Source organism: Balaenoptera ricei, chromosome X (genome assembly GCF_028023285.1).
Source record: "Balaenoptera ricei isolate mBalRic1 chromosome X, mBalRic1.hap2, whole genome shotgun sequence".
NCBI classification, from domain to species: Eukaryota; Metazoa; Chordata; class Mammalia; order Artiodactyla; family Balaenopteridae; genus Balaenoptera; species Balaenoptera ricei.
Genome location: NC_082660.1, coordinates 1,519,447 through 1,544,741, shown reverse-complemented (window position 1 = coordinate 1,544,741; position 25,295 = coordinate 1,519,447). Strand labels below are relative to the sequence as shown.

At 50.0% G+C, this 25,295-nt stretch overlaps 1 protein-coding gene across 14 annotated transcripts in view; it reads left to right on the top strand.

Annotated features, from left to right (window-relative positions):
- DHRSX (dehydrogenase/reductase X-linked) overlaps nt 1-25,295 on the top strand; it is a 337,523-nt gene that overhangs the window by 186,635 nt on the left and 125,593 nt on the right. For 12 of the 14 annotated variants that reach the window (XR_009500312.1, XR_009500319.1, XR_009500314.1 and 9 more), the window contains exons 7-9: nt 2,368-2,611; nt 4,632-4,691; nt 5,981-8,093. Coding sequence is in view for 2 of the 14 variants with exons in the window: in XM_059911567.1 (XP_059767550.1) it covers nt 2,368-2,571 (204 nt within the window). In the remaining 12 variants the exon portion in view is untranslated. Of the gene's footprint in view, nt 1-2,367; nt 2,820-4,468; nt 4,609-4,631; nt 4,692-5,980; nt 8,094-25,295 lie in introns of those variants that run through there. The other 2 variants (XM_059911567.1, XM_059911566.1) reach the window with 2 other exon arrangements.

Here is a 25,295-nt window from a genome sequence, read left to right as displayed (position 1 = left end):
GTCTCCTATTTAAAATGAGTAAATCCTTTCTTTTTGGAGGATTTTTTGTTTAATACATCTGAAAAGAATTGCTTATACAAAAAAACAGCTGTGAGAAAGCGTTGGATCAACAATGACGAATTGACAAGGGTGAGGACTTGGGGCTGGTGGAAAAGGTGACCTAAGCGTTTTTAAAAGTTGGAAACTGCAACCAAAATAAGATGAAAAAATCCCTATCAACACTTGGGGAGAAAACCCCAAAACACTTAGGAGTCTTCATAAGACTGCGTGTCAAATCAATATGTTTTATACTTTATAACTGACATATAACATTGTATAACTTTATCTCCATGAAAAAGTAGTAGAATCCTGTCTAAAGGAGCTCGTTGCTACAATGAAACGAATGTTTTTTCCTGAAGAGGCAGACTGTTCCCTTCATGGCCCCTGACCCCCTCCTGACCCCATGCCCACGCCTTCCCACCCATCCCAACACATGAGAACACAGGCTTTCCAATAATGCGTGTTCCCCTCTGCAGACTTCCTTGCAAACCTTCAAGCTCCTCCTGGGAGATGCCCATATGTTTCAGATTGTCCTCGTCGATTCATGTCTTGACCGTAGGGTCCCAGGATCTTGCTTCCTTGAGTATGGGACCCGGTAACATCAAAGGAACAGTTTACCTGGCTGCCCTCAGCAATTTCCCATCTTTGTCATGTTCAGTGTTTTTGGCAGGTGGGTACACAGCCCTCTTGGGAGATCAGATGGGGAGGTGTTGGTCTTCCAGACAATACCTTCAAAGTCGCAGCTTCTCTGCCTGTCACATGGCTCTGTGGAGTAAAGGAAGCTTTGCCCTTCACTTCTCTTTTTAACCTTCTCCAGCCCGATTGTAAGTGCCGGGGGACATTTGTCATCACGACTTCCGAGATACCCCTTTTGAGCACGTCTGAATCCAGAAAGTGTGCCCGTGGGGTTGTTTCCTGGCCTGGGTGTGTACCTGAGGGTCCTACAATGGTACACTCTTAGAGGCACACGAGAAGGACCAGGGTTGGGCGAGTTGAGCGGATTTCCAAAAGTTTGTTACATGCGATGAGCTCCTGAAAAGTCATTGTCATGACAATAAGATGAGGCAATTCTATTGGTTTCTGGATATTGAATCGTATCCCCAAAGCCCCTCACTTCCCACAAGGTCTAATCCCTTGAACTTCTCCGCCAGGTTCTTTTAATCTACGGGTTCTTTTTTTTTTTTTTTTTTTGCAGTTTTTTAAAAATTATGGTTGATTTACAGTGTTTCAGGTGTACAGCAAAGTGATTCAGTTATATATATATATATATATATATATATACATATTCTTTTTCTGATTCTTTTCCATTATAGGTTCTTACAAGATATTGAATATAGTTCCCTGTGCTGTACAGTAGGACCTTGTTGTTTATCTATTTTACATATAATAGTGTGTGTCTGTTAGTCCCAAACTCCTAATTTATCCCTCCCCCCGTTTCCCCTTTGGTATCTGTAGCTCTGTTTTCTATGTCTGTGAATCTGTTTGTGTTTCATAAATAAGTTCATTTGTATTATTTTTTAGACTCTGCATATAAGTGATATCATATGGTATTTGTCTTTGTGTGACTTCACTTAGTATGATCATCTCTAGGTCCATCCATGTTGCTGCAAATGGCATTATTTCATCCTTTTTCATGGCTGAGTAATACTCCATCACTCACTCTCTCTCTCACACACACACACACACACACACACACACACACACACACCCCAGCTCCCAACCCAAAACACAGGGTGTCTGGCGTTCAGACCTTCCTCCTTCCCTCCTACTGCCCGAGGTCCACTTTTCTCAATCTCTTCTCAGCCTTTCAAGCTTTTTTTTGAACTTACAGTTCTCCTACTGTAACTCTCCTCACTGCATGGAAACCAAGAACCTTTCTGCTGTCTCGACATTTCCATCTCAAATTGGTAAATGTCGTGCGTTCAACACAGAGGCCGAACAGTCATCTGCTTTGAGCCAACGAATAAGCATTTCAGTTTCATCAAGCGTTGGCCATACAGCAGAAATGCACTCCGCATTGTAAACCAATGATACTTCAATAAAAATAAATTTTTTAAAAAAGAGTTGGAGACCTGAGTATTTACACTGGGGCCGTCACATGCATCTGTCGAAATGGATTAACCCAATGTGGAAATACAACCCACGTGGGTGCACCTTCCTGCACCCACGGAGGCCGGGCTCCCCCAGCCTGTCCGGCTGGGCTTTGTGCCCGAGTCGATGGAACCAGGTCGGAGGTGCTGTGTCTCACCCACAGTGTCTGTGAGCGTGGAGACCCCCGTGTCTCTGCTCTGAAAGTTGACTCCTGTTCTCCTTTCCTTCTCCCCGCAGACCCCGGATGAGGGAGCCTGGACCTCTGTCTACGCGGCGGTCACCCCAGCGCTGGAAGGCCGTGGCGGCCGCTATCTTTACAACGAGAAAGAGACCAAGTCACTGGCGGTCACGTACGACCTGGAGCTTCAGCGACAGCTGTGGGCCAGAAGTTGCCGGATGACAGGCATCGCCGATGTGACCCAGGAGGCCTTCCGGGGTTAGCCACCCGCCGGGGAGACCGTGATCCGCCAGGCGCTCGCAGGTGTGTCTGTGCTGGACCACGTGTCTGCATCGTTCACGTCCCCCGCCCTTGGGGCTCTGTCTCCCCAGAGCCTCCCGTCGGCTTCCCTGCCCTGGGCCGGAACTTGAGGAGAAGAGGAGTGCTGAGTGTAGCCCTCAGCCCTGAATCTCTTGATCCCCAATGTGTCCAGCTGTACCGGGTGCCCTGAGTCATTAAATCCTGCCAGCCACGCGGGCGGTGTTCTTGCTTGGCACAGAGGCGCCGAGGACCCTGGGGTAGAAACATCCGGGTGAAGCAAACACTTTCAAGGGAGCCTGGGACTGTTGGGCACTGGTGGCTTTGAGGGTGTCCTGTGTCCCCTGTTCTCTCACACGCAGTTTGTGCCAGAGATGCGGCTCTGATTTGTGGGTCCTGGAAAGGGAGAGACGTGAGCCTTCCTTAGTCTGTTGATCAAGGGTCATGTGACCACCCTAACCCTCTGCCCCACCATCTTTAGGGGGACCAGGTCCTAGGGGCTTCCTGCAGCCGTTAGGGCACCTATCAGGGCTCTCACCCCGTGACTCATGGAAAGACCCTCAACAGAGGGGTAGGGAATTCTGTAGGACACGGGGTAAGAAAGGGGGCCTGGACACCTGTCACCGTGGGGTCTGTAGGATGGGGCCAGGACACCTGTCACCGTGGGGTCTGTAGGACGGGGACGGGGCCTGGACACCTGTCACCATGGGGTCTGTAGGATGGGGCCTGGACACCTGTCACCATGGGGTCTGTAGGACGGGGACGGGGCCTGGACACCTGTCACCATGGGGTCTGTAGGACGGGGACGGGGCCTGGACACCTGTCACCATGGGGTCTGTAGGATGGGGACGGGGCCTGGACACCTGTCACCATGGGGTCTGTAGGACGGGGACAGGGCCTGGACACCTGTCACCATGGGGTCTGTAGGATGGGGCCTGGACACCTGTCATCGTGGGGTCTGTAGGATGGGGCCTGGACACCTGTCACCATGGGGTCTGTAGGACGGGGACGGGGCCTGGACACCTGTCACCATGGGGTCTGTAGGATGGGGCCTGGACACCTGTCATCGTGGGGTCTGTAGGATGGGGCCTGGACACCTGTCACCATGGGGTCTGTAGGATGGAGACGGGCCCTGGACACCTGTCACCATGGGGTCTGTAGGATGGGGACGGGGCCTGGACACCTGTCACCATGGGGTCTGTAGGATGGGGACGGGGCCTGGACACCTGTCACCATGGGGTCTGTAGGATGGGGACGGGGCCTGGACACCTGTCACCATGGGGTCTGTAGGATGGGGACGGGGCCTGGACACCTGTCACCGTGGGGTCTGTAGGATGGGGCCAGGACACCTGTCACCGTGGGGTCTGTAGGACGGGGACGGGGCCTGGACACCTGTCACCATGGGGTCTGTAGGATGGGGCCTGGACACCTGTCACCATGGGGTCTGTAGGATGGGGACGGGGCCTGGACACCTGTCACCATGGGGTCTGTAGGATGGGGATGGGGCCTGGACACCTGTCACCATGGGGTCTGTAGGACGGGGGCGGGGCCTGGACATCTGTCACCATGGGGTCTGTAGGACGGGGATGGGGCCTGGACACCTGTCACCAGGGGGTCTGTAGGACGGGGACGGGGCCTGGACACCTGTCACCAGGGGGTCTGTAGGATGGGGACGGGGACAGGGCCTGGACTAAACCAATGATGGGATTCAGCTGCACAGGGTTTGCAGGTCTGCACATTCCCCCACCATTTTTTAGGGCCTTAGTCAAAGAATGGCAGCTTTGCTGCCCACTTACCCTTCAGTGGTCCCATGAAGCCTCTCTCCTGGTATCTGCTTCTTCATTTCATCGTCTGTTAACACAGGCATGTTCCTCTCCTGGAGATGTGTGCAGGGCTCGGATTATACGTCAAACCACAATACTAATGTAATAATAATCATGTCGAATGCCCGGTGCTTCCCTGGATGTGGGTGCCCATCGCAGTCTGTCAGGCTCTTCCTGAACTAGTTTCGTCATGGACCTTCCAGGGTCTGCAGACGCCTCATCTTTCAGCAGCGTGACGGCCGCCCTCTACGCCTTGGAAACAGGTCAGTGGTGGGACCATCCTGGTTTCGTCCAGTTCCCTCTGTAGTGGCTTGAATGGTGGCTCCTCAAGAGATATGTCCACATCCTAACCCCTGAAACCTGCAAATGTGTTCGTATTGGGAAGAGAATCATTGCAGATGTCATTAAGGTCTTAAGATGAGGACACCATCCTGGCTTATCCAGGTAGGGCTAATGTACTCACAAGGTTGCTTATTGGAAACAGGGAGAGGGAGAACTGATTACAGAAGAGGGAGGGGGTCATGTGACCACGGAGTCAGAGATGGGAGGGATGCGGCCACAAGTCCAGGGACGCCTGGAGCCCCCAGAAGCTGGAAGAGGCAGGAAGGACCCTCCCCTGGAGCCTCTTCAGGGAGCTCAGCCCTGAAGTTCTTGAGAACTGAGAGAGAATAAATTTCAGTTGCTTTAAGATACCAACACCTTGATGGTAATTTGTTACAAGAAACTCATACAGTTGTTGACACATGTGAGCATCTCTAGCAGCTTAGTGGACCTTTGCCTGGACGTCCGGGCCCGCCCTGTTTCACCCACCAGTCAGGCAAGGAAGGCTCAGTCCTCTCTCTGAGAATGGCTCTTGGATTCTCAAATTCCAACATGGAGAGATCAGACATTTAGGATGCTAGCAAAAGGACTCTGTGTGTTTCCTGCCAGACTGCACCCTGAATATCAAGACCAGGGACCCCTGGTCAGCTAACATGCATTCCCTCAATTGACAAAATCCCACTGAGGCCCCAGACCTGATGTCGGCCCCCAGCACATTCATGCATTGGACTAACAGCCAGCAGCTCTTCCAGAGTGGGGTTCACACTACACTAGATAGCTAGCTAGCTAGCTAGATAGCTAGATAGATAGCTAGATAGATAGATAGCTAGATAGATAGATAAATAGATAGATAGGGTTTCCAGGTCAGCAAACTTTTTATATATAGGACCAGTTAATATCTTCATATTTTAGGGCTATATGATCTGTTACAACTACTCAACTCTTCCATATGACACACAAGCATCTACACACACTACGCTAACATGTGTGGCTGTGTTCTGATAAACTTTTATTTACAAAAAAGGGGGGAGGTCAGATTTATCTGAGGCCTATACTTTGTTGACCTTGGGTTTTGATCCCTGTGTGCCACGTGGAGAATTGTAAGTCCTGTCGTATGGCTGGGCATTTAGCCTCAGAAAGACTCAGTGTCTCACCCAGTTTCAAGTTCCTGCTGGCACTTAGGTGGGAACTTCAGGGGTCTCTAACCCCAGAGACCATGTTTTCCTTACAGATGAAGAAGATGTTATGAATTCTGTGTCGTGCAACCAGGAGACGTTGGTGTAAAAGGACAAGAGACCAGGACGTGTACGTTTGAGGTCCTCACCCCCTCGCCTGCATCCTGCTGTGGTTGGCAGAGCTGAGACCCCAGCGTCTGGGACTGTTCGTGTGGTGGCCTGAGAGGAACAAACCAGGGCCCCTTCTGCAGGTGCGCAGACTCTGCAGGACGTCCGCTCGGATAAGGAACATCCCGACACCCTTCCCGGGAGAACCATAGGGTGACAAGGAGGCTCCCGGAGACCATGGACCAGCACGAGGAAGAGAGCTGCCAGACGGTCAGAGATTCCTGACCCCCTTCATCACAGTTGCAGGAGAGGTGATGATTACGGTGTGAACCCACAAGACGATCTGTGGGTCCTGGTGGCCCGTGGCTCAGATCACTGTGTGAAGATGGGGGCACGTGGTCCCAGTGGAAGACCCTGCTTATTCAAACAGCTCACTATTATGTCGTGTATAAGAGTGTCCTGGGTGGCTGTAACACAGGACCACAAACTGGGAGTCTGAAAAGAGCAGAAATTCATCCAGCCCCTGGTCCTGGAGACCAGACGTCTGAGGTCAAGGTGTCCCAGGGCTGTGCTTCCTCCAGAGACCCCAGGGGAGGGTCCTTCCTGCCTCTTCCAGCTTCTGGGGGCTTCAGGGGTCCCTGGGCTTGTGGCCGCCACCCTCATCCAAGAGGACCTCATCTCAGACCCTTCGCTTCCATCCGGATAATCAAGAATGATCTCTTCATCTCAAGATCCTTCATTAGTTACATCTGCCAAGACCCTTTTGCCAACAAAGTCATATCCACAGGTAACAGGGTTTAGGACGTGGTCATATCTTTTTGGTAGAAAGTATTCAATCCACTGCATGGTACATGAATTGGATACTTGGAAACTCAGGAAACATCCATTCCTTTTCTGGTGACCTGGAAAACCATGGAGGTCACGGCTTCTTCTATATGTACCCAAGGCCGCTTTCCTGGGCGAGTGACCCATGTAGCTTACACAGGACCCTGGCCTCATAAGGATGCCTATTGGCTTAATGCCCTATGACCGCCATCTTGAAATTCTTAATGAAGCGTGAACAAGGACCCACATTTTCATTTTGCCCTGGAACTGCCAATGCGATAGCCCTCTTTGCTCACATTCCTTCCAACCTCAAGAAAGAGGAGCAAGTCTGCAGCCAATAAGGACACCCCCACCCCCAGCACACCCTCCATCCAGCCACTGATGTGCTCAAGCCTACCTTTCATGGGTGGTGAAGACCTCTCCCCAAGATCCAGTAAGGCTAGTGGGTTTTGGCTGCACATTGGGGGAGCCTCTGAAAACCACTAATGCTCAGCTCCACCATCAACAGAATCCCCAAGTTCGTTCCTCTGGGTACCAGCATTTATTAGACCTCCTCAAGCCATCCTCTTGTTCAGGCAAGTTTGAGACCCTCTGGGCCAGGCAAATGCAGACTGAAGCTTCCAGCCCTGGGCGCCAGCCCCTCCCAGAACTGCTCAGATGTTCTGCTAAGCCCTACAGCCCCGACTGATGTGTTTCAGAACTAGAATTACTTTGTATGTTAAAACCAAGATGGAGACATACCTTGTCTAATACTTCCGGACAGCTAGGATGATGTACTTCAAAGCAGGATCTTGACTTCCAGGAAGATCCCAACCTTGGAGCATTTGCACATCACTGGAGAGCCCTTTACGGCTTGAGGTCATAGTACACAAGTGCCAGCTACTCTTAGCGGTATCACAAAGTTGGTTCCCAAGTACAGGCTCAGGATGAGGAGGCGGGGTGAGTCCTGTCCAGTCCGACATCCTCTGTCACTTTGAGAACAAGCTTGCTGGGCCTTGAAAGATGCTGCAGTCCCTGGGCGAAGATAGGCTCTGAGAGCAATTTGGACCGTGTAGGACCCTGGCCTCACATGGCCCCTCCCCATTGCATGACCGCCCTTATGTCACTCGTCCACCAGGGGAGAGAGAGGACACAGTTCTGGAGAAGTTACCATGTTCCCTCGACACCTGATTGTGGAACATTCCTCAGAGCTCAGAGACACTTCCCAGCAGCTGGAGAAGTCTCGTGGACCACTGGGTGAGTAAGGCCACGTCCACGGCATGGCGGGCACCGGGGATCCTGGGTTTGCGCCTGTCGCTGTCGTTCGGGGAGCCCGGGAAGGGGGCTGTGTGCATACACACCGGGATGGATGACCTTCCATCCCTGGGCAAGTCTTGATTCAATAATTGGACCCATGGTGCGTGTATTTCTCAGTCCCCTCCATGTAGCATCAATGAGTTTTGTTCGACAGTGGGAACGACCACCTCATCCATCCATCCATCCTTCCATCCATCCATCCATCCATCCATCCATCCATTCGTTTGGCAATGATGTGTTGAGTAGGGTCACCCAGCCAAGCTCTGAGCAAACACTGGATGGAGCTCAAAGTTGAGTGACACAGAGCTCTTGTCCTAAAGGAGCTTGCTGTCTAGGGTGGGATTAGGACCCAAAGATATCAGGTCCTAATGTCTAGAAACTGGGGATGGTACCAGATGTGATAAGAGGCACTTTTGATGGGAAAGAGTGGGCTCTGCAAAGGCGGGTCTGTGTCTGATATGACCCAGTTGAAGCTTCATCCGTCTCAACTCCCACTGGGTTTTGAGGGTGTCTGTATCGAAAATACCTCTCATCTTGGCTGTTAGGAAATACAACCATAGAAGGTGCACCGGGCTCCCTCCAAGGCTGGACAGGTTGGGAGGCTGATTAGGAGCTCCTCAGATGACCCACGGGTCAGCGAGGTAGCACCGTGCCCATTTCCCATGTGGGCTCTTCCTTGGGAAGTGTCAAGTCTCGCATTTGTTAAGCACCCTCGTTAAGCCTTTTGGTCTCTGTGTTTCCGACTCTTCATCCATCAAATAATGCTCCTAACGTGCCCTGTCTACAACCGGGTTTGCTGAGTGGACAGCAAGACGGTATGCGTTCTGTTTGAAGGACACTTAGGGGTAAATCCCTGCCAGGCATGGTTTTCCATCCAAGCTCCGTAGTCACTGAATTTGTTGTTTAACCAGAGAAATGAGTTGGAGTTGTATTTTCTGTCGTCTGGGTGCCAGTATCCTAGGGGTTGGATCTAAATCCGTAGCTTGTTTACTGACGGCCACAAAAACACAAACACAATCCCAGACATAAGGACATCCTGGGTTTCTACATGTGTGATGGGGGAGCATCTGTACGTAGTAAAAAGCTTGAGAATTTTCCAGTCTCTGGGGCGCTCTTCAATGAAGCATTTTCTGAAGTTCACAAACTTTTAGCGATCTTTGCGTTTATTGCTAACTTAGAACTTCTGGTGATATTGACTACATCTGTTTCTTCCCTTTTATCCCTTCATTCTTTGCCTTCATTCTGGGATGTCATGTCGAGCTTCCTGAGTTGATGCCTGCCCTTTATTTTTTACTTTTCATATTTCTGGTCGCAGGGTCCTCATTTCTGTCTGTCACTTGGGCTGCATCTCATAGATACATAGTTCAGTCCTTATTTTCATGGTTCCTCTTTACCCCATGGGCTACTTCAATGGGTATTTAAAAATTCCCAAGTATATAGAATTAAAAATAATCATTTTACTGTCATGGGTCCAGGAATGCATTAAAAAGTACGTCTGTTCTAATTCACCCAGAACCTACTTGTTTTGTCCTTCAAAGACCCTGTGGGACTTCTGGTCTACTGTGGTACCAGATGTGTGGATACAATAAAACATTTTCATTTAAAATATCCTGGAAAGGAAAAAAACAGCATGGGAACTAAGAGGAACACTTTTTTAAGGGGAGAATATTTAGTTTTCTGGCTTTATTGAGGTATCACTGACAACTAGAAATCGTATCTCTTTAAGGTGGACGACATGATGTTCTGATTTGCAGCAACAGTGTGAAATGTCTATGGCCAACTGCATAATTTGGTCAAACAGTTTACCCTCCAGGATCCCAGTGTCCCATTCTGTTCAACGGGTCTTTTTATGGTTATAAGACTCAAATAAGAGGATGGATCTAAAAGGGTTTTAAGGCTGCAAATACGTTTCCTATATGAGTGACGTCGCCGTTGTGGGTTTGGTGCAAATCACGTGGACCTAATGATCTGGACTCCTTTCCTGATATCCTGGTGCTTCTAAATAGTGGCTGTTTTCTCCGGGGTGCAGGGGAAGGTGGAGAGGGGCACCCTGAGTGGACCTTGCACTAGCATTTGGCAGGAGGAGGCCAGCATGTTAGATTTCTTACAAGGCACAGGACCGGGTACCCAGGGTCAGATGTTCTCACACCTCACATGACTTCTTCACATCTGGCCAGACGTTCACATAGGGGAAACCCTGTTTATAATTAACCCCAGCCTAGAACTCACGGCTGTTAACACATCAGTGCAAGAGATTGAATTTCCAGGCGAGCAACCATTGCATTCATAGAGAGAAGATTATCCTTGGCTTGAATGTTCACCATTTGGGGAAAGCATAGGGCAGGCGGCAGCTCGTGGCATTTAAGTTACCAGTTCTCTAGGCCTGGGGCAGCCGGCACCTTCTTGGGGATCCAACATATGAGGACATCCTCTTACTGCTTCACCCTCTCTAGAGTGGGGGGGAGGTCCAAGCACTGATATGTTCAAATGGGTATCACGTTATAGTCATTTGTGTTATGTGGACATCACGTGGCTCTTATTACATTTGTCTGTAGGTATCTGTGATTTTGTTTTAGGAAAGTAAAGGGACATTAAAAATGGGTTAACCTACATCCCCAGGGTGGAATATTATTTGGCCGTGAAAAAGGAATGAAGTATTGATACATGGTATATCGTGGGTGAACACTGGAAACATCCTAAGTGAAAGAATCCAGGCACAAAAGGCTACATCGTATATGATTCCATTTCTACAAAATATCCACAATAGTAAAATCCAAAGAGACACAAAGTGGCTTAGTGTTTGCCAGGGGCTGGGAGCAGTGACTGCTCATGGGGACAGGTCTCCTTTTGGGGAGATGAGAAGGTTCTGGAACCAGATAGAGGTGGTGGTTGCACAACATTGTGAATGTGCTCAATGTCCCTGAATTGTCCAGTTTCAATGATTCATTGGATGTTATGTGAATCTCACCTCCATACAATTAAATATTTGCTACGAAGCAGATACAAAGCACCTCCCAGCAAGGCTGTGTTTTCTTCTCAGCCCCACACACTGGGCATCTGCGTGCGGTGCTTTGAACCGGACCAAACTGATCAATGGAACAGAAGCAATCTGGCCTGACCCTCCACTTCCATTTTTCCTTTGCACCAGGATTGCATAAGGAATTCTCCCCTTGGGATAGCTTTCCTGAGCCGGGATTCCCAAGAGGGCCAGAAGAGCAGTTTTCCAGGGATGTCGACCCCGGTGATGATAGGGTTGACATAGTGCGATGCTGTGGGTTCTGACAGACCTCTAACATCATCCTTGGTTTCCACGAACAGGGGTTACGCCCAACTCCCGTCCACCTAAGCTAACTGCTTGATGCCGGGGTGGGGAACACCCCCATGGTGGGCTACTTGGGTATTATATCCTGTCATAGAGATCGGGCAACCCTCAAGTTAATTTGTTTCTTGCTTCAATCAAATCAAAAATAACTAATACGGGTGTTCGTTTCCTTTTCAGAAAAGATTGGGAAATAAGACGGGAGATGTGGCTTCCATTTGGGAAGTTCCTACTTTATGCCAGGATATTTCCAAAATTGGGAGATTAGGTTTGACATAAATACATTACCATGTGTAAAATAGATAGCCAGTGGGAACCTGCAGTATAGCACAGGGAGCTCAGCTCGATGCTCTGTGATGATCTACGTGGGTGGGATGGGGGGGATGGAAGGAAGGTCCAAGAGGGAGGGGATATAGGTATACATATAGCTGATTCACTTCATTGTACAGCAGAAACTAACACAACATTGTAAAGCAACTCTACTCCAAAAACAAACAAACAAACAAAAAACTTCCAATATCATCTTATTTAACTGTCTATGCATCCTGCAAACAAGGTGTCCCTGCCTTGGGCTACCAGGCCCCCATCCACTGGACCGTATGGACGATATTTCCACACCTCAGACGTTTCGACACTTGATGCTTCGAATGAAGCTTTCAAGACACGCTCCGGGCAGGCATGTCTTGTCCACGAAGTCCTGTAGTAGCAGGTCGAACCCTTCACTTCCAGGTAGAATCAAGGCTCTAGGAAGCAAAACACAGCTCCCCTCCGTCTTCGAGGTCATAGCCTGCCTTTGAAGGAGGCTGAAGGTCATCCTTTCACATTGAGAATGTGCAACTTCCGGTCCAAAGCAGACCTTCCCTCCCTAGCCACTGGACCAGCCTCCCAGCCACTGGGGCCATAGATCTGCATATCAATGGCTGTTGGCAACTTCACTTTGTATTTTAGTTATTTGACCTTCAGGTGTCCTTGGCAAAGGCAAGCAGCCTTTAATGCTCACTTGTAGCAGGAGCCCCGCTTCCTTTAAAAACTCTGTCTCCCTATGTCTGAAGGGCAAGGAGGCAGAAGAATAACAAGAGTTCCAGCAACCTTCAAAATAGAAAAAAATAGACCCCATTGGGTTCCATCATTTTCTGCCCGTCTTTGAAATTCTCTCCATGGAAGGTTTTATAAGTACCAAAGCGGAATGAAATATGACAGTCGATTTCCTAGGATTGGAAGGACCTCGGAGGCCATGCATAAATGATGACGCACCCTTCCCGGGGCTGGAGGGAGTTATAAAACAGTCCAAGATGATTCAGGGACCTCCGAAGGCACAGGATTTGCTTTCAGTATGTGCCTTGGTTATTAGGAAAAAATGGCACCTGGTTAAGTTAGAGACGCAAAATTATATCCCTAGGAAAATGACCAAAAGCATCTCCAGGAAGTGCAAGTGGCAACTCTCTGCTTGGAAGATGATGGATGGAGCCCTGATGTGTCAAACCAGAGAATGCAAGTGTCTTAGAAGTTTGTAAGGGAGGGAGGTCAGGACACAGCCAGGAAACTGGACCAAGTGGCCAGACGCCTACACCTTGGGTTTTCTCACAATTCGATTCATGAATATGAGTGTGTGTGTGTGTGTGTGTGTGTGTGTATATATATATATATATGCATAATTTATAAGGGGTGATGTTATTCGCTACCCCAGGTATTCTCCGCCTGGGCAGGGTGGACATTTGAGGCTGGACGACTCTCTGATGTGGGGCGTCCTGGGCACTGGGGGGGGGGGTGGAGCAGCCTCCCTGGTCTCCACCCACCACATTCCGGGAGCCCCTCCACAGTCGTGACACCCCAAAATGTCCCTAGACATTGCTAGTGTCCCCTGGGGGTTGGGATTCCTCCCTTTGGGGAACCCCTGGGTGACTCCAAAGACTAAACCATTCAAAGCTATGTGCACTAGATTTTAGAATTGCAGAGCTGGAATGCACATTAAAATTCCAAGTGAGTTATCAGTCTCTTCCAGACCAAATTAAAAAACAACAACAGCAACGAAAAAGCCGCTGAGATTCCCCCCCCGCCCCCAGCTGGTGAACACTGCTGTTCTCTTTTCCGAGGGGAGGTGTCCCAGGCTCCCCCTCTCAGAGCGCTAAGGGTCTGGGGTGCCGGGGGGGGGGATCCCGCTGGCGGGCGTGCATCCCAACCCACCCCTCCCACCCCCACCTGACAACCCGGACGCTCGGACCAGGTGCACCGCCCTGAGATGCAGCCTCCACAGCTGGAGCTGATATCCTGCCCAACCCACGGGTGGTGATTAGGGACGTAAGCAGATCCAGCAAGGGTCCCGGCAGCACCAAGCGGCTATGACACGCTTGGCCTTTCTGGAATCGCGATTTCTCGGTACCACTGGCAGCTCAGGTCTGGACCCTTGTCGGGGGGAGAGAGAGAGAGAGACAGACTGACTGAGTGTTTCATGTACCATCGTAACCATTTTTAAGTGCACAGTTCAGTGGCATTAAGTACATTCACAAGGTACTTAATGTACCATCCCCACCATCCATCTCCAGAAACATTTCATCTTCCCAAATGGAATCCCTATCCTCATTAAACACTCCCCATCCCCCTCCCCAGCCCCTGGCCCCCACCATCCTACTTTCTGTTGCTATGAAATCGGACTCCTCTAGGGACCTCATATGACTGGAATCCTACAGGATTTGTCCTTTTATATCTGGCTTCTCTCACTGAGCATCATGTCCTCAAGGTCCATCCACATGGTAGCCTGTGTCAGAGCTTCACACCTTTTCATGGCTGAGTCATTTTCCACTGTGTGGGTGGACCCCACGCTGTGTATCCACCCACCGATCCATCCATCCGTCCGTCCATCCATCCACCCATCCATCCATCCACCCATCCATCCATCCACCCATCCATCCATCCATCCACCCATCCATCCATCCACCCATCCATCCATCCACCCATCCATCCATCCATCCATCCATCCACCCATCCACCCATCCATCCATCCATCCATCCACCCATCCATCCATCCATCCATCCATCCATCCACCCATCCATCCATCCATCCACCCATCCATCCACCCACCCATCCATCCATCCACCCATCCATCCATCCATCCATCCACCCATCCATCCATCCACCCATCCATCCATCCATCCATCCACCCATCCACCCATCCATCCATCCATCCATCCACCCATCCATCCATCCATCCATCCATCCACCCATCCATCCATCCATCCATCCATCCATCCATCCATCCATCCATCCATCCACCCACCCATCCACCCATCCATCCATCCATCCACCCATCCATCCATCCATCCATCCACCCATCCATCCATCCATCCATCCACCCATCCACCCATCCATCCATCCATCCATCCATCCATCCATCCATGGACACTTGGGTTGTCTCCACCTCTTAGCTATTGTGAATAACACTGCTGTGAACATGGGTTCACAAATATCTCTTCGGGTCCCTGCTTTTACTTCTTTTGGGTAAATACCCAGATGTGGAATTGTGGCATCATAGGGTAATTCCATTTTCAAGTTTTTCAACACATAGAGCTCTTTTAAACATTTTACATGCAATAAAACATTCACTCGTCTTTGCAGTACAGTCATGTGAGTTTTAACTCATGTACAGATTCGTGGAACCACCACCCCTGATGGGATTCAGAACATTTCCATCACCTCGGAGTATTTGCTCGTCCTGGCCCTTTATTCACAGTCAAACCCTCTCTCCAGCCCTCATCCCTGGCGACCACTGGCCTGAGTTCTGTCCCTATATTTGACTTTTCCAGAAAGTCATATAAGTGACATCCTGCAGTACTTAGCCCTCTGAAATTGGCTTCCTTCACTCAGCAATATGCATTTTGCTGAGTTGTCACAAGGAACGATGGCCCATTCCTTTTAATCACCGAGTGATATTCCATTGTATGCACACGTTGTATGTAGTTCATCCTTTCCCCACTGAAGGACAGCCAAGTGGTTTCCATTTGGGGGTGATTTGTGCAGAATGCTGCTACCAACATTCCTGTACAGGTTTTTGTGTGAATGCAAGTTTTTATTTCTCTTGGATAAACATCTATGAGTGGGATTGCTGGGTCATACGCTAAGAGTGTGTTAACTTTATAAGAAACTGCCAGACTGTTTTCCGGAGAGGTGGTGCCATGTTGCATCTCTGCCAGCATCCTATGGGAATTCTAGCTGCTCCTCACCCTCACCAGCATTTGGTATTATCAGTATTTTTAGGTTAGCAATTTGAATAGGTGTATCGTGACATCACACTGTGGTCTGAATGTGAATCTTTTTATAGAATGTAGAGGCTTATGATGAATATTTTTTCAGTGTTTTTTTTTTCATATAGATTCTAAGTCAACACGATGCTCAGTGAGAGAAACCAGACACAGAAGGAGACACAGTGTGTAATTCCATTTATAGGAAATGTCCAGAGCAGGGAAATCCACAGACAGAAAGTGGACTTGGTGCCAGGGTCTGGGGGACGGGGAGAGGGAGTGTGACTGCTCAGGGGGTTGGGGTCTCCTTTGGTGGGATGAGAAGGTTCTGAAACTAGATGGAGGTGATGGTTACACAACATTCTAAACGTACTCAATGCCACCAGATCTTTCACTTTAAAATGGTTACTTTTATATAATGTGAGTTTCACGTCCGTTAAAAAAAATCACTAGAAGTAATTTTTTTAACGACTTTAACCTAATGCAGAGGAAAAAAGAAGCCCATTGTTAATGAAACATTACCTGGAGACTGTTCCTAGAATCTTTTCGTCTGTGTGCATTGTGAAATTCTGCAGAGGTGAATATGGTCCCATCTGGACCATCAAAGGAGGATGCAGCCGGTGTCACCATCAGAGGTCACCCAGCATCTGGATGTCCCTCACGTTGGGGGAACGCTTTCTGTCTCATGGGCAGAGCCTGTCTCCTACCGGGCACGTGGCAAAGGCAGAATCTTCCCTTCTTTGTCCTTCTCCTGCCCCTGGGACAGGCCAGGTGAACCTGCTCCATCAATCACACAGCTGCCGGGCAGGGGAGAATCACGCAAACTGGTGAGGCAGGACTAGGGTAGATGGTCCTGAATCAGCTCTCAACGTGGCAATGGTGTGGTCCTTCCAGGCAGCAGGAGGATGGGTTCACAGCAGCATCCAGGCGTCTCCTGGACATTCTCCAAGCTGCCCCATCACCTTTCCTTCTAAGACAGTTCAGTAGTGTGTGGACCTGATTCTGAAGTGCAGACAAGGAGATGCGTCACAGCCTACACCACAGACCCGGCATCTCCCAGAGAGGGTCGTCCACTCTTAGCCAAGTCCCAGAAAGGTCGTTCACGGCATCTCGGTGCAGTCACCGTATCACCTGTTGATACCTTCTGATACTTCTTTTCTGTAACCAGATGGGAAGTGAGATGGTCAGGCACATTGTTATCAAACCAAACTTGGGTCCGGTCACCCATGTGCAGCAAAGCCAATCTACTGACCCTGGGTTGTGGTGAAGGAACGTACAGCGTTTATTGCAGGCGCCAAGCAAGGAGTCCAGGCAGCTAGTGCTTACAGGGCCTGAACTCCTCGATGGCTTTCAGGGGAGGGTTTTTAAAGACAGGGTGAGAGAGGGGAGTGCTGGGTGTGTGATCAGCTTCTGATTGGTTGGTGGTGAGGTCATCGGGAGTCCACATCATCAACCTTCTGGTTCCAACTGGTCTGGCGTCTCCGTGCTGGTGGGCAGCATGCAGGTAACGTCTCCCACCTGCTGGGGTTTCAGTATCTGCAAAACAGCTCAAAGGACATGGCTCAGAATAGGATCTGTAGCCCTTGAGGAGGAACCAAGGTCCTTGACTTTAATGGCTACATTATTATTATTTTGTCATGCTTGACTGTTTCCCTTTGCTTCTGCATTTTCCCACTTCTCTGATTAAATTTGCTCTTTGGAACTCAGGGAAGGCCTAGGAGGTGAAAGCTTTTCTACAAACAGCAGGAAAGCAGAGGGCATGGGGGGAGGGGTTTCTGTCCCAGGAAGGACTGCTCAGTTACAACATTATTCTTAAGAATTGTACAAACCAGAGAAATGAGGCAAAAGCAATCCAGTGCCCCCTTTCAATGTCACATCTGAATGTTACCAAACCAAACCGTCTTGGGGGGGGGTTGCATTTGACCCTCTGCGATTGTAACCTTCTATGAATTACTCTTGATTATGGATTAAGGACCCAGCTGTATCAGGTCACCTGGTAACTTGTAGAAGATGGGGAAGTAGTCAATGATCTATGCCTCGGAGAACAGATAACCCCAACGTGGTGGGTTTACTGCCTTGTAGGACACCCGCTGGCTTTGTATCTGACTTTTCCATTTTAGTCTGGAGTCCTGACTATATATTTACCAACCCCTCCAGCTGCTGTGGGATCAGGCTTAACACTGCACACATTCCCTCGTGAATGAGGTTTAAAAAACCCTTGATACAGGCTCGTGGTGTACCTGTAGAACAGTCGTGGTTTTACGTTTTCTGACATCGTAGTTGGACACCATCAACCATACAGAGACGAGACATACAGCCACTGGGTTTGCCCCGGGAGGGTCTTTCCCACATCATTCCAAAATCCACCAATCACCACTCTCTCTTTCAATGTATTTTTTCCCTTCCTGTGGTTTTCCGAATAATGGTCTCCCTAAAACATCCCCATCCTAAATCCCAGAATCCCTGAATTGGTTCCTGGATATGGCCAAAGGGACTTGGCAGGTGTGAGTAACTGAAGGATGCTGAGAAAGGGTGAGGGTCCTGGGTTATCCAGGTGGAACCAATATAATCATAAAGGTCTTGATCAGCGGGAGGCGGGCGGGTCGGATAGATAGAAGGCAAGAAGGTGACAAAAGACAGATTTCAAGATGGAACCCTGCTCTTTGGAGCAAGAAGCCAGGAACCAAAGATGCAACTCCGGAAGCTGGAAGAGGCAGTGAAATGGATTCCCCGAAGTCCTGCCGACACCTTGATTTTAGCCCTGTGAGACCCGTCTCAGACTTCTCACCCCCAGAACCATAAGGCAGTAAACGTGTGTTGTTTTGGGGTCATTGGTTCCAGCAGCCCAAGAAGCTGATATAAGCCCCCAGTGCTCACTGACCCCGTGTCATGCCCATCTTTGCTGAGGACGGAGAAGCAGCTGCCCATCTCTTCTGAGCCTGACATTTCCTACGACTTCTGGAGCTTTTGCTGTCCCTTCATAAAGCCCAGCGTTGAAATCAATCCAAACACGAAAAGGCAACCCTATCCTTCATTCACTTGGAGCCAGCAAAGTGGGCTGTCATTGCAAATTGGGCTTTTTTTTTTTTTTTCCTTCTCTGTTTCTCCCTTGCTGACCTGGTCTCTCTCTCTCCCCACAATCATATCTCCTCTCTCCTCCTTGGCTGTTCATTTCTATTCCTACCCATTTAATAACAGCTACACCGTGATCTCCGCCGGTCCCTTGGAAATTAATTTAGTTACCTTCACAGGGAAGTATCGCTTCTGACTTTAAAGTACCAGACGCCGGGGCAGGAAAGGGGAGGGAGTTAGCCCCCAGCCAAGGGCACAGATGCTGAGCAATCAGAGCTCCCTCCAGCCCCAGGGTTATGCTGCAGACCACATTAGTAATTGATGCTCTGAGCCAGCTTCCCGGGCGGAGATGTGAGCTCCGTCCTTTGGACCATTCTGCAAGTTGTTCAGGGTCTGTGCGTTTGTCAGTGTGAAGGATGAGCTGGAGCACAAAGAAAGAAAAGAAAAAACAAAAAGAAATGCCTTCCTTGAAATAAGATAGAAGGGCAGCGTGTAGGTGTGACAGCTCTAGATAGAGGTGTGCACCTGTACAGGCACATCACCTTATTCTGTCTGCATTACCTGATTCTCTGCATTGGGAGCTTTTGGATAAGGGCAGCCTGGGTGGGATGGGGAGAGACCCTCAAGGCGTCTCTCTCTGATCTTCCCCTCTCAACGTCGAGAGCAGAGGCATCTTACATTCTGAAGTCGTTGGTGAGATGAATTTTTAAATGGTGCGTTTTTGTAAAAGGTCAGGGTCCTACAAGGACCCTGCTGCGTGAGACGTGACCGTGAGCCCCAGGTACCCAGGAACACACCTTCCCTGGAGGCCTGGGTGATGCTAAGGTCAGCTTTTGAGACCCAGAGGCTGATTCCGAGATGGTTCTGTGTGGGAGCCTGGATCTTTGGGGGGCTGTTCCCCAGCAGTCTGTTTCTGCATCACAAATTCTGTCCTTTAAGATGACATCATCTTCTAGACCTGGGTGTCTCAGCCTCAGCCCACTGACACTTGGGGCTGGAGGACCCTCGGATGTGGGGCGTCCTGTGCACTGCGGGGTGTGGAGCAGCTTCCCTGGTCTCCACCCACCAGGTGCCAGGAGCACCCCCTCCCAGTTGTGACAGTGGGAAATGTCCCCAGACATTGTCAACTGTCTCCTGGGGGTAGAGTCTTCCCCAGTTTCTAACCATTATCATAGATAAATAGATACAGATGGCAGACTATATTTAGGTAGATGGACGGATGGATGGATGGATTAAAGAGATAGATAATTAGATAGATAGATACAGATGACAGGTAGATGATAGATCGATAGATGATTGATAGAAGATTTTATTAGATAATAAAGATAGATAAGATAGAGATGGATAGATGATAGATTAGGTAGATATTGATAGATGCTAGATAATAGGTGACAGATAGTAGATAGATGCTAGATAACAGGTAGATAATAGATGATAGATGTAAATACACGTAGACATGGATCTGAATGTCTACACAGACACGAACACAGAGACTGAGGACAACCAAGGAGAGACATGAAGTCTGGGAGGAACAGAAGCAGGTGGAGAGAGTCGACAGAGGGTCAGAGAAGGGGTGACATTGAAGCAGACCTCCCTGATGGAGGGGGTGGGCCCTGCGTCTACCTGGGGTGCAGGGCGCTCCAGGCGGGGGGCGGGCAGGATGTGTGAAGTCCCTGATGCAGGGCTTGGCTTGGTGATTCCAGCAGCAAGAAGACTGTGTCGCTGGAGTGGGTGTCGTGAGGCAAAGTCCAGGAGGATGACCTCCCTTGGGTTGAAAAGCTCTGTCCCTCCGTCGGCCCCAGCGTCTGAGAATTGAGGGTAACGGGGGGTATTCACCGGGGGAGGGGAGAACGGGGGACCAGAGGAAGGGCTGAGCCTAAACTGACCGTGCGGGATGGAAGGCAGGTCTTAGGGGGAAACACAGCCATCGGTGAATCACGCAGAACCCGCCTCCCGACCACCCAGGGCACCACCCACGGCCGGAGCCTGTGGGCACTGGGTGATGCGGGGTCACCTGGGACCCTGTGTGGGCACCTTCTGACCTCCTTCAAGCTGCTGAAGTGCTGGCCTCAGGCTTGTGGAGAACGCCAGCAAGGGTCCAGATGGATGACGATACACGTCTGGCATCAGTGGATTTTCATTCTGCCCCCCCCCTCCCCCAAGGACCACAGCGCTTCTCAGCAAGGATGTAGCGTGATTGACCGGCGCCCAGGAAATAGCAACAGGTGGGGGAGTGGGCAGGTCACAGGGGCTGACAGGCTCCCGGGCAGGAGGCCACCACGGATACGGCCAGAGGGAGAGAAGGGCCAGAAAGTGAACCTGACCCGGGAAGAGATGGCTCGTGGTCCTAAGTGGGAAGCAAAAGCCAAGGGAGGAACCAGGGCACCGGATGGTGGAGCAGGGACCCTCAGGGTAGAGAGAAGATTGACAGCCTGTGGATAAATGGCGGCGCTTCCTCTTGGCTCTTGGGGAGCTGGTCAGAGGTCACGGCCTCCCACGGAGATGGTGGTAGGTCAACATATCCCAAGGCTCCTTGTGAAGTTGAAAGAAGACTCTGTGGGGACTTCCCGGGCGGTCCAGTTGTTAGGACCCAGCGCTTCCACTGCAGGGGGCACTGGTTCGATCCCTGGTCCGGGAACTGATATCCTGCACGCCACGTGGCTTGGCCAAAAAAAAAAAAAAAAAAAAGAGAGAGGAAAAGAAAAGAAAGAAGACTCTTGGCCTCCAACCACAGCCTGAAAATCCAGACGGCAGAAGTGGGAAGGGTGCGGCTGATTTGGAGAAAAGAAGGTAGGTCTTATGGTGGACGTATGGACTTTGCAGAAGGCGTCAGAGGTAGACACCTGGCCTTTACTTTATATGATGAACACCTCAAGGTGCTTCAGGGTGTGTGAGTGTACGTGCATGTGTGTGCACATGTGCATGGGTGTGAGTATGAGTGCCTGTACCTGTGTGCCATGCGTGGATGAATTTATGTTCACGTGCATGCATGCCTGTGTGCACGTGTGCACCTGAATGTGGATGTGTGCCCGTGTAAATGTATGTGCATGTGAGCAATGCACATGTGCATTTATATGCACATGTGTGCATACATGAATGTGTGTGCATGAATAAATATGTGTGCAGGTGTACGGTGCATGCATGCACTTATGCATATGTGTGTGTGTGTGGGTGTGCCTGAGTGTACGTGTGCAGGTGTACAATGCATGTATGTTTGCATGCCTGTGTGTGTGTGTGCATATGTGCCGTGCATATGTACGATCCATACATGCACTCATGTTTTCATGCACGTGTGAATGAGTGTGCATGGGTGTGTGGATGTCTCAGGTACGTGTGTGTGTGCACATGTGCGTTGATGCCCTTGTGTGTGTGTTCACATATGCATTGATGCCCTTGTGTGTGCATGCATATGTGGGTGTGCATGAGTGTATGTGTGCAGGTGTACAATGCATGTATGTTTGCATGCGTGTGTGTGCACATACGTGTCGTGCATCTGTGCGATTCATACATGCATTCATGTTTGCATGCACGTGTGGATGCCTCAGGTACGTGTGTGCGTGCACGTGTGCATTGATGCCCTTGTGTGTGCGTGCCTGTGTGCTGGGGCGTGAGTGGATGTGGGGAAAACAGAACTACAAGGCCTCAGACCCTGACCCCCGGAGCCGCCCCCTTGGAGGAAGAGCTGATCGTGACCCCAGATGGAGGGGCAGAGGGGGCGCACAGGGAAGGGTCGGCACCCACGTGCGGTGAAGGCCGCTTTGAAATCCGTGCGGCGAGCTGCACGGGCAGAAAGAGGGAAGCACGGCTGACAGTGATCGAAGAAGTGGCATTTGGACCCAACCAACGCGTTGCAGGCTCCCGGCTGCAAACACGGGGTGGGAGTTCGGCTGAGAGTTTGGGATCAGAGCTGAAGATGTTCTCCAAGGAGCCTTTCTTTCCTGCAATCTCCAAGGCAAGGGGTCCTGGCAGGAGAAGGTGTGGACGGAGGACGGAGCAGGGGCGTGCGTGTGACCCGGAGGTACGGAAGTCACTAGACAGGCCCGTGGGCACGGGGCAGAGGAACCCGAAAACAGCCCAGTTTCCATGAAAACAGTTTGTAGGGGAGCTGGGGATTAAACGCCAGCAGGCTCATTCACGGTGCACGGTGATGAAGCCGGGCTGGTGTCTTCGGGCGCCGAGTTTTCTACCGCGTGTCTGCATCTGCCCCCGCGCCCGTGTCAGCCCTGCTCTGGCATCAGCGGCTATCACACGTGTCCCAGAAAACGCACGTGTGTGTGTGTGTCTGTTTCCTGCAGGCCTGACGGCACCGAGTCCCAAGCCCTGGTGTCCTGGCTTTCTGACCCCAAATGCCGTTTAGGGAAACTCACTGTGTACATTCTTGTCCCTAAGTCGGTCTACTCACAAGAGAACTGTTTTGTTTTCCCCGCCTCCCAGCGATGACCCAAACCTTGGCATTGAAGGAACGGGAGGAATCTTGCTAAAAACTGAAGGGAGAGATTCAAGGGAAGGGAGAGGAGAGAAACATAAAATTCTGTGGTGGCCCCGAATCACATTTCATGTCCCCGGGAGCGTGTGTTGTCATATTTGTACGTGTTCAGAAACGACTGGCGTGATTGTTTTCATCACCCGCTCGGTCCTTGTGGCAGGTATTTTTCCCGGACGGTGGTATTGCTTCGCTGGCATTTTATGCTGCTTTTGTAAATTTAGAGAAGCCCGAGCCCCATTATCTGCAAACAAAGTTAACATTTTGAGATGAAACTCCAAAAAAGAGCCTCCATCAACCATCTGCCCCATCTGTGCCTGAAATTGTGGTCAACCGTTATACCTATGTTCTTACCTGATACACACAAGCATCTTAGGAGAAACATTTCATTTTACCCATTTTACAGATGAGAAAACAGAACCTCAGTGAGCGGGGTTTTTTGCACACGATGCTATACAACCACTTTCGACAGGGCTCACATCACTTGAGTTAAAAAAAAAAAAAAAAAGTAACCCTTTGTGATGCCCGTGATGGCAATTATAAAAATTACCCATAGCATACGATGAGGTTGAACTTCTCAGGATCTTTTTCCAAAATGACCACAAAAATGTCTTACTTTTAAAAAAATTGAAATATAGTTGATTTATAATGTTTCAGGTGTACAGCAAAGTGATTCATTTATACGTGTATATGTTTATATTTCAGATTCTTTTCCCTTATAGGTTATTACAAGATAGTGAGTAGAGTTCCTTGTGCTATACAGTAGGTCCTTGTTAGTTGTCTATTTTATATATAGTAGTGTGTATCTGCTAATCCCAAATTCCTAATTTATCCCTCTCCCCTGACCTCCGCCATTTCCCCTTTGGTAATCATAAGTTAGTTTTCTATATCTGCCTGACCTTTGGATGCAATGGTTTAATTATCATTAAAAAATGTTGTTTTGTTCCTTATTAGTCTTTAAAAACCCCACCGAGTCTAGATGAGACGTGATGGAACCTAAGGGCCTTAGCTATACCTTAAAGGGCAACTTTGGGATGATTTTAGGTGCTGAAGGTCAGAGGTTCGAAAGCTCTTTCTGTAAAGGGGCAGATTGTCAATATTTTGGGCTCCACAGGCCAGAAGTCCCTCTTACAGCTACTGAGGTGTTTTAGGAAGGCAGCCGTGGACAGTATGTCCATGCACAGACCTGGCTGTGTACCAGTAAAACTTTATTTACACAAGGAAGCGCGGGCCGGGTTTGGCCCACGTGTCACAGTTTGCAGACATGCACTTTTGTGGGTGTGGTGCTGCCCTGTGCAGAGGGCAGTCCTATCAGACAGAAAAATGCATTCGCCTTTGGGGATGTTACATTTGTCCTCATTCAAGAGCTCAGTATTGGTACTTCGTCATTTTTATTTTTCCCGAGGTTAAAGTGTTTAAGCGATAATGCATCATCCCAGGAAGCTCGGAGGCCCGTGAGAGGCAGGGAGGGAGCAATTTGGGGACAGTGGGTCACGTGTGGTGCCCCCCTTCCCCCGCGTCCCTGGGGAGATGAGCTAATTTGGGGTCAGTGGAGATGGATTTTGCTCCATTGATCTTCGGTAGAAGGAGGTCTCGCCCCTGGAGGGACATCCAGCAGCCAGGCCTGAGATACTTATGCTAATCTATTAGCTTATTCCCCACTGCCAGGTCTGCTTTCCTCTACAGCTTCAGAGCCTTGCTGGCCCCTCCTCAGCCCCCCCACCCCCCCGACCCCCAGGCAAGGGAGAGAAAGGCAGGGCGGGCTGTCGCTCACTGGGAAGAATAAATGGAGAGAATAGGAGAAGCAGAACCTAAATTTACAGACCAATGTGGGCACCATCTCTGTTCTGCAGTGGCCTGCAGGGAAGCATGGGGACCACAGCTCATACCACGCAACAAAGGCCCCGCCGTGGTTCCCAAGGACTGTGGGGAACCTGGTCATTGAGGCAGAGTCCAGAACTCATGCCCTCTGGCTGGACGCAGGCTTGTCCATCCACCCCAGTGAGTCTCACTATCATTTTCTATGTCAGTC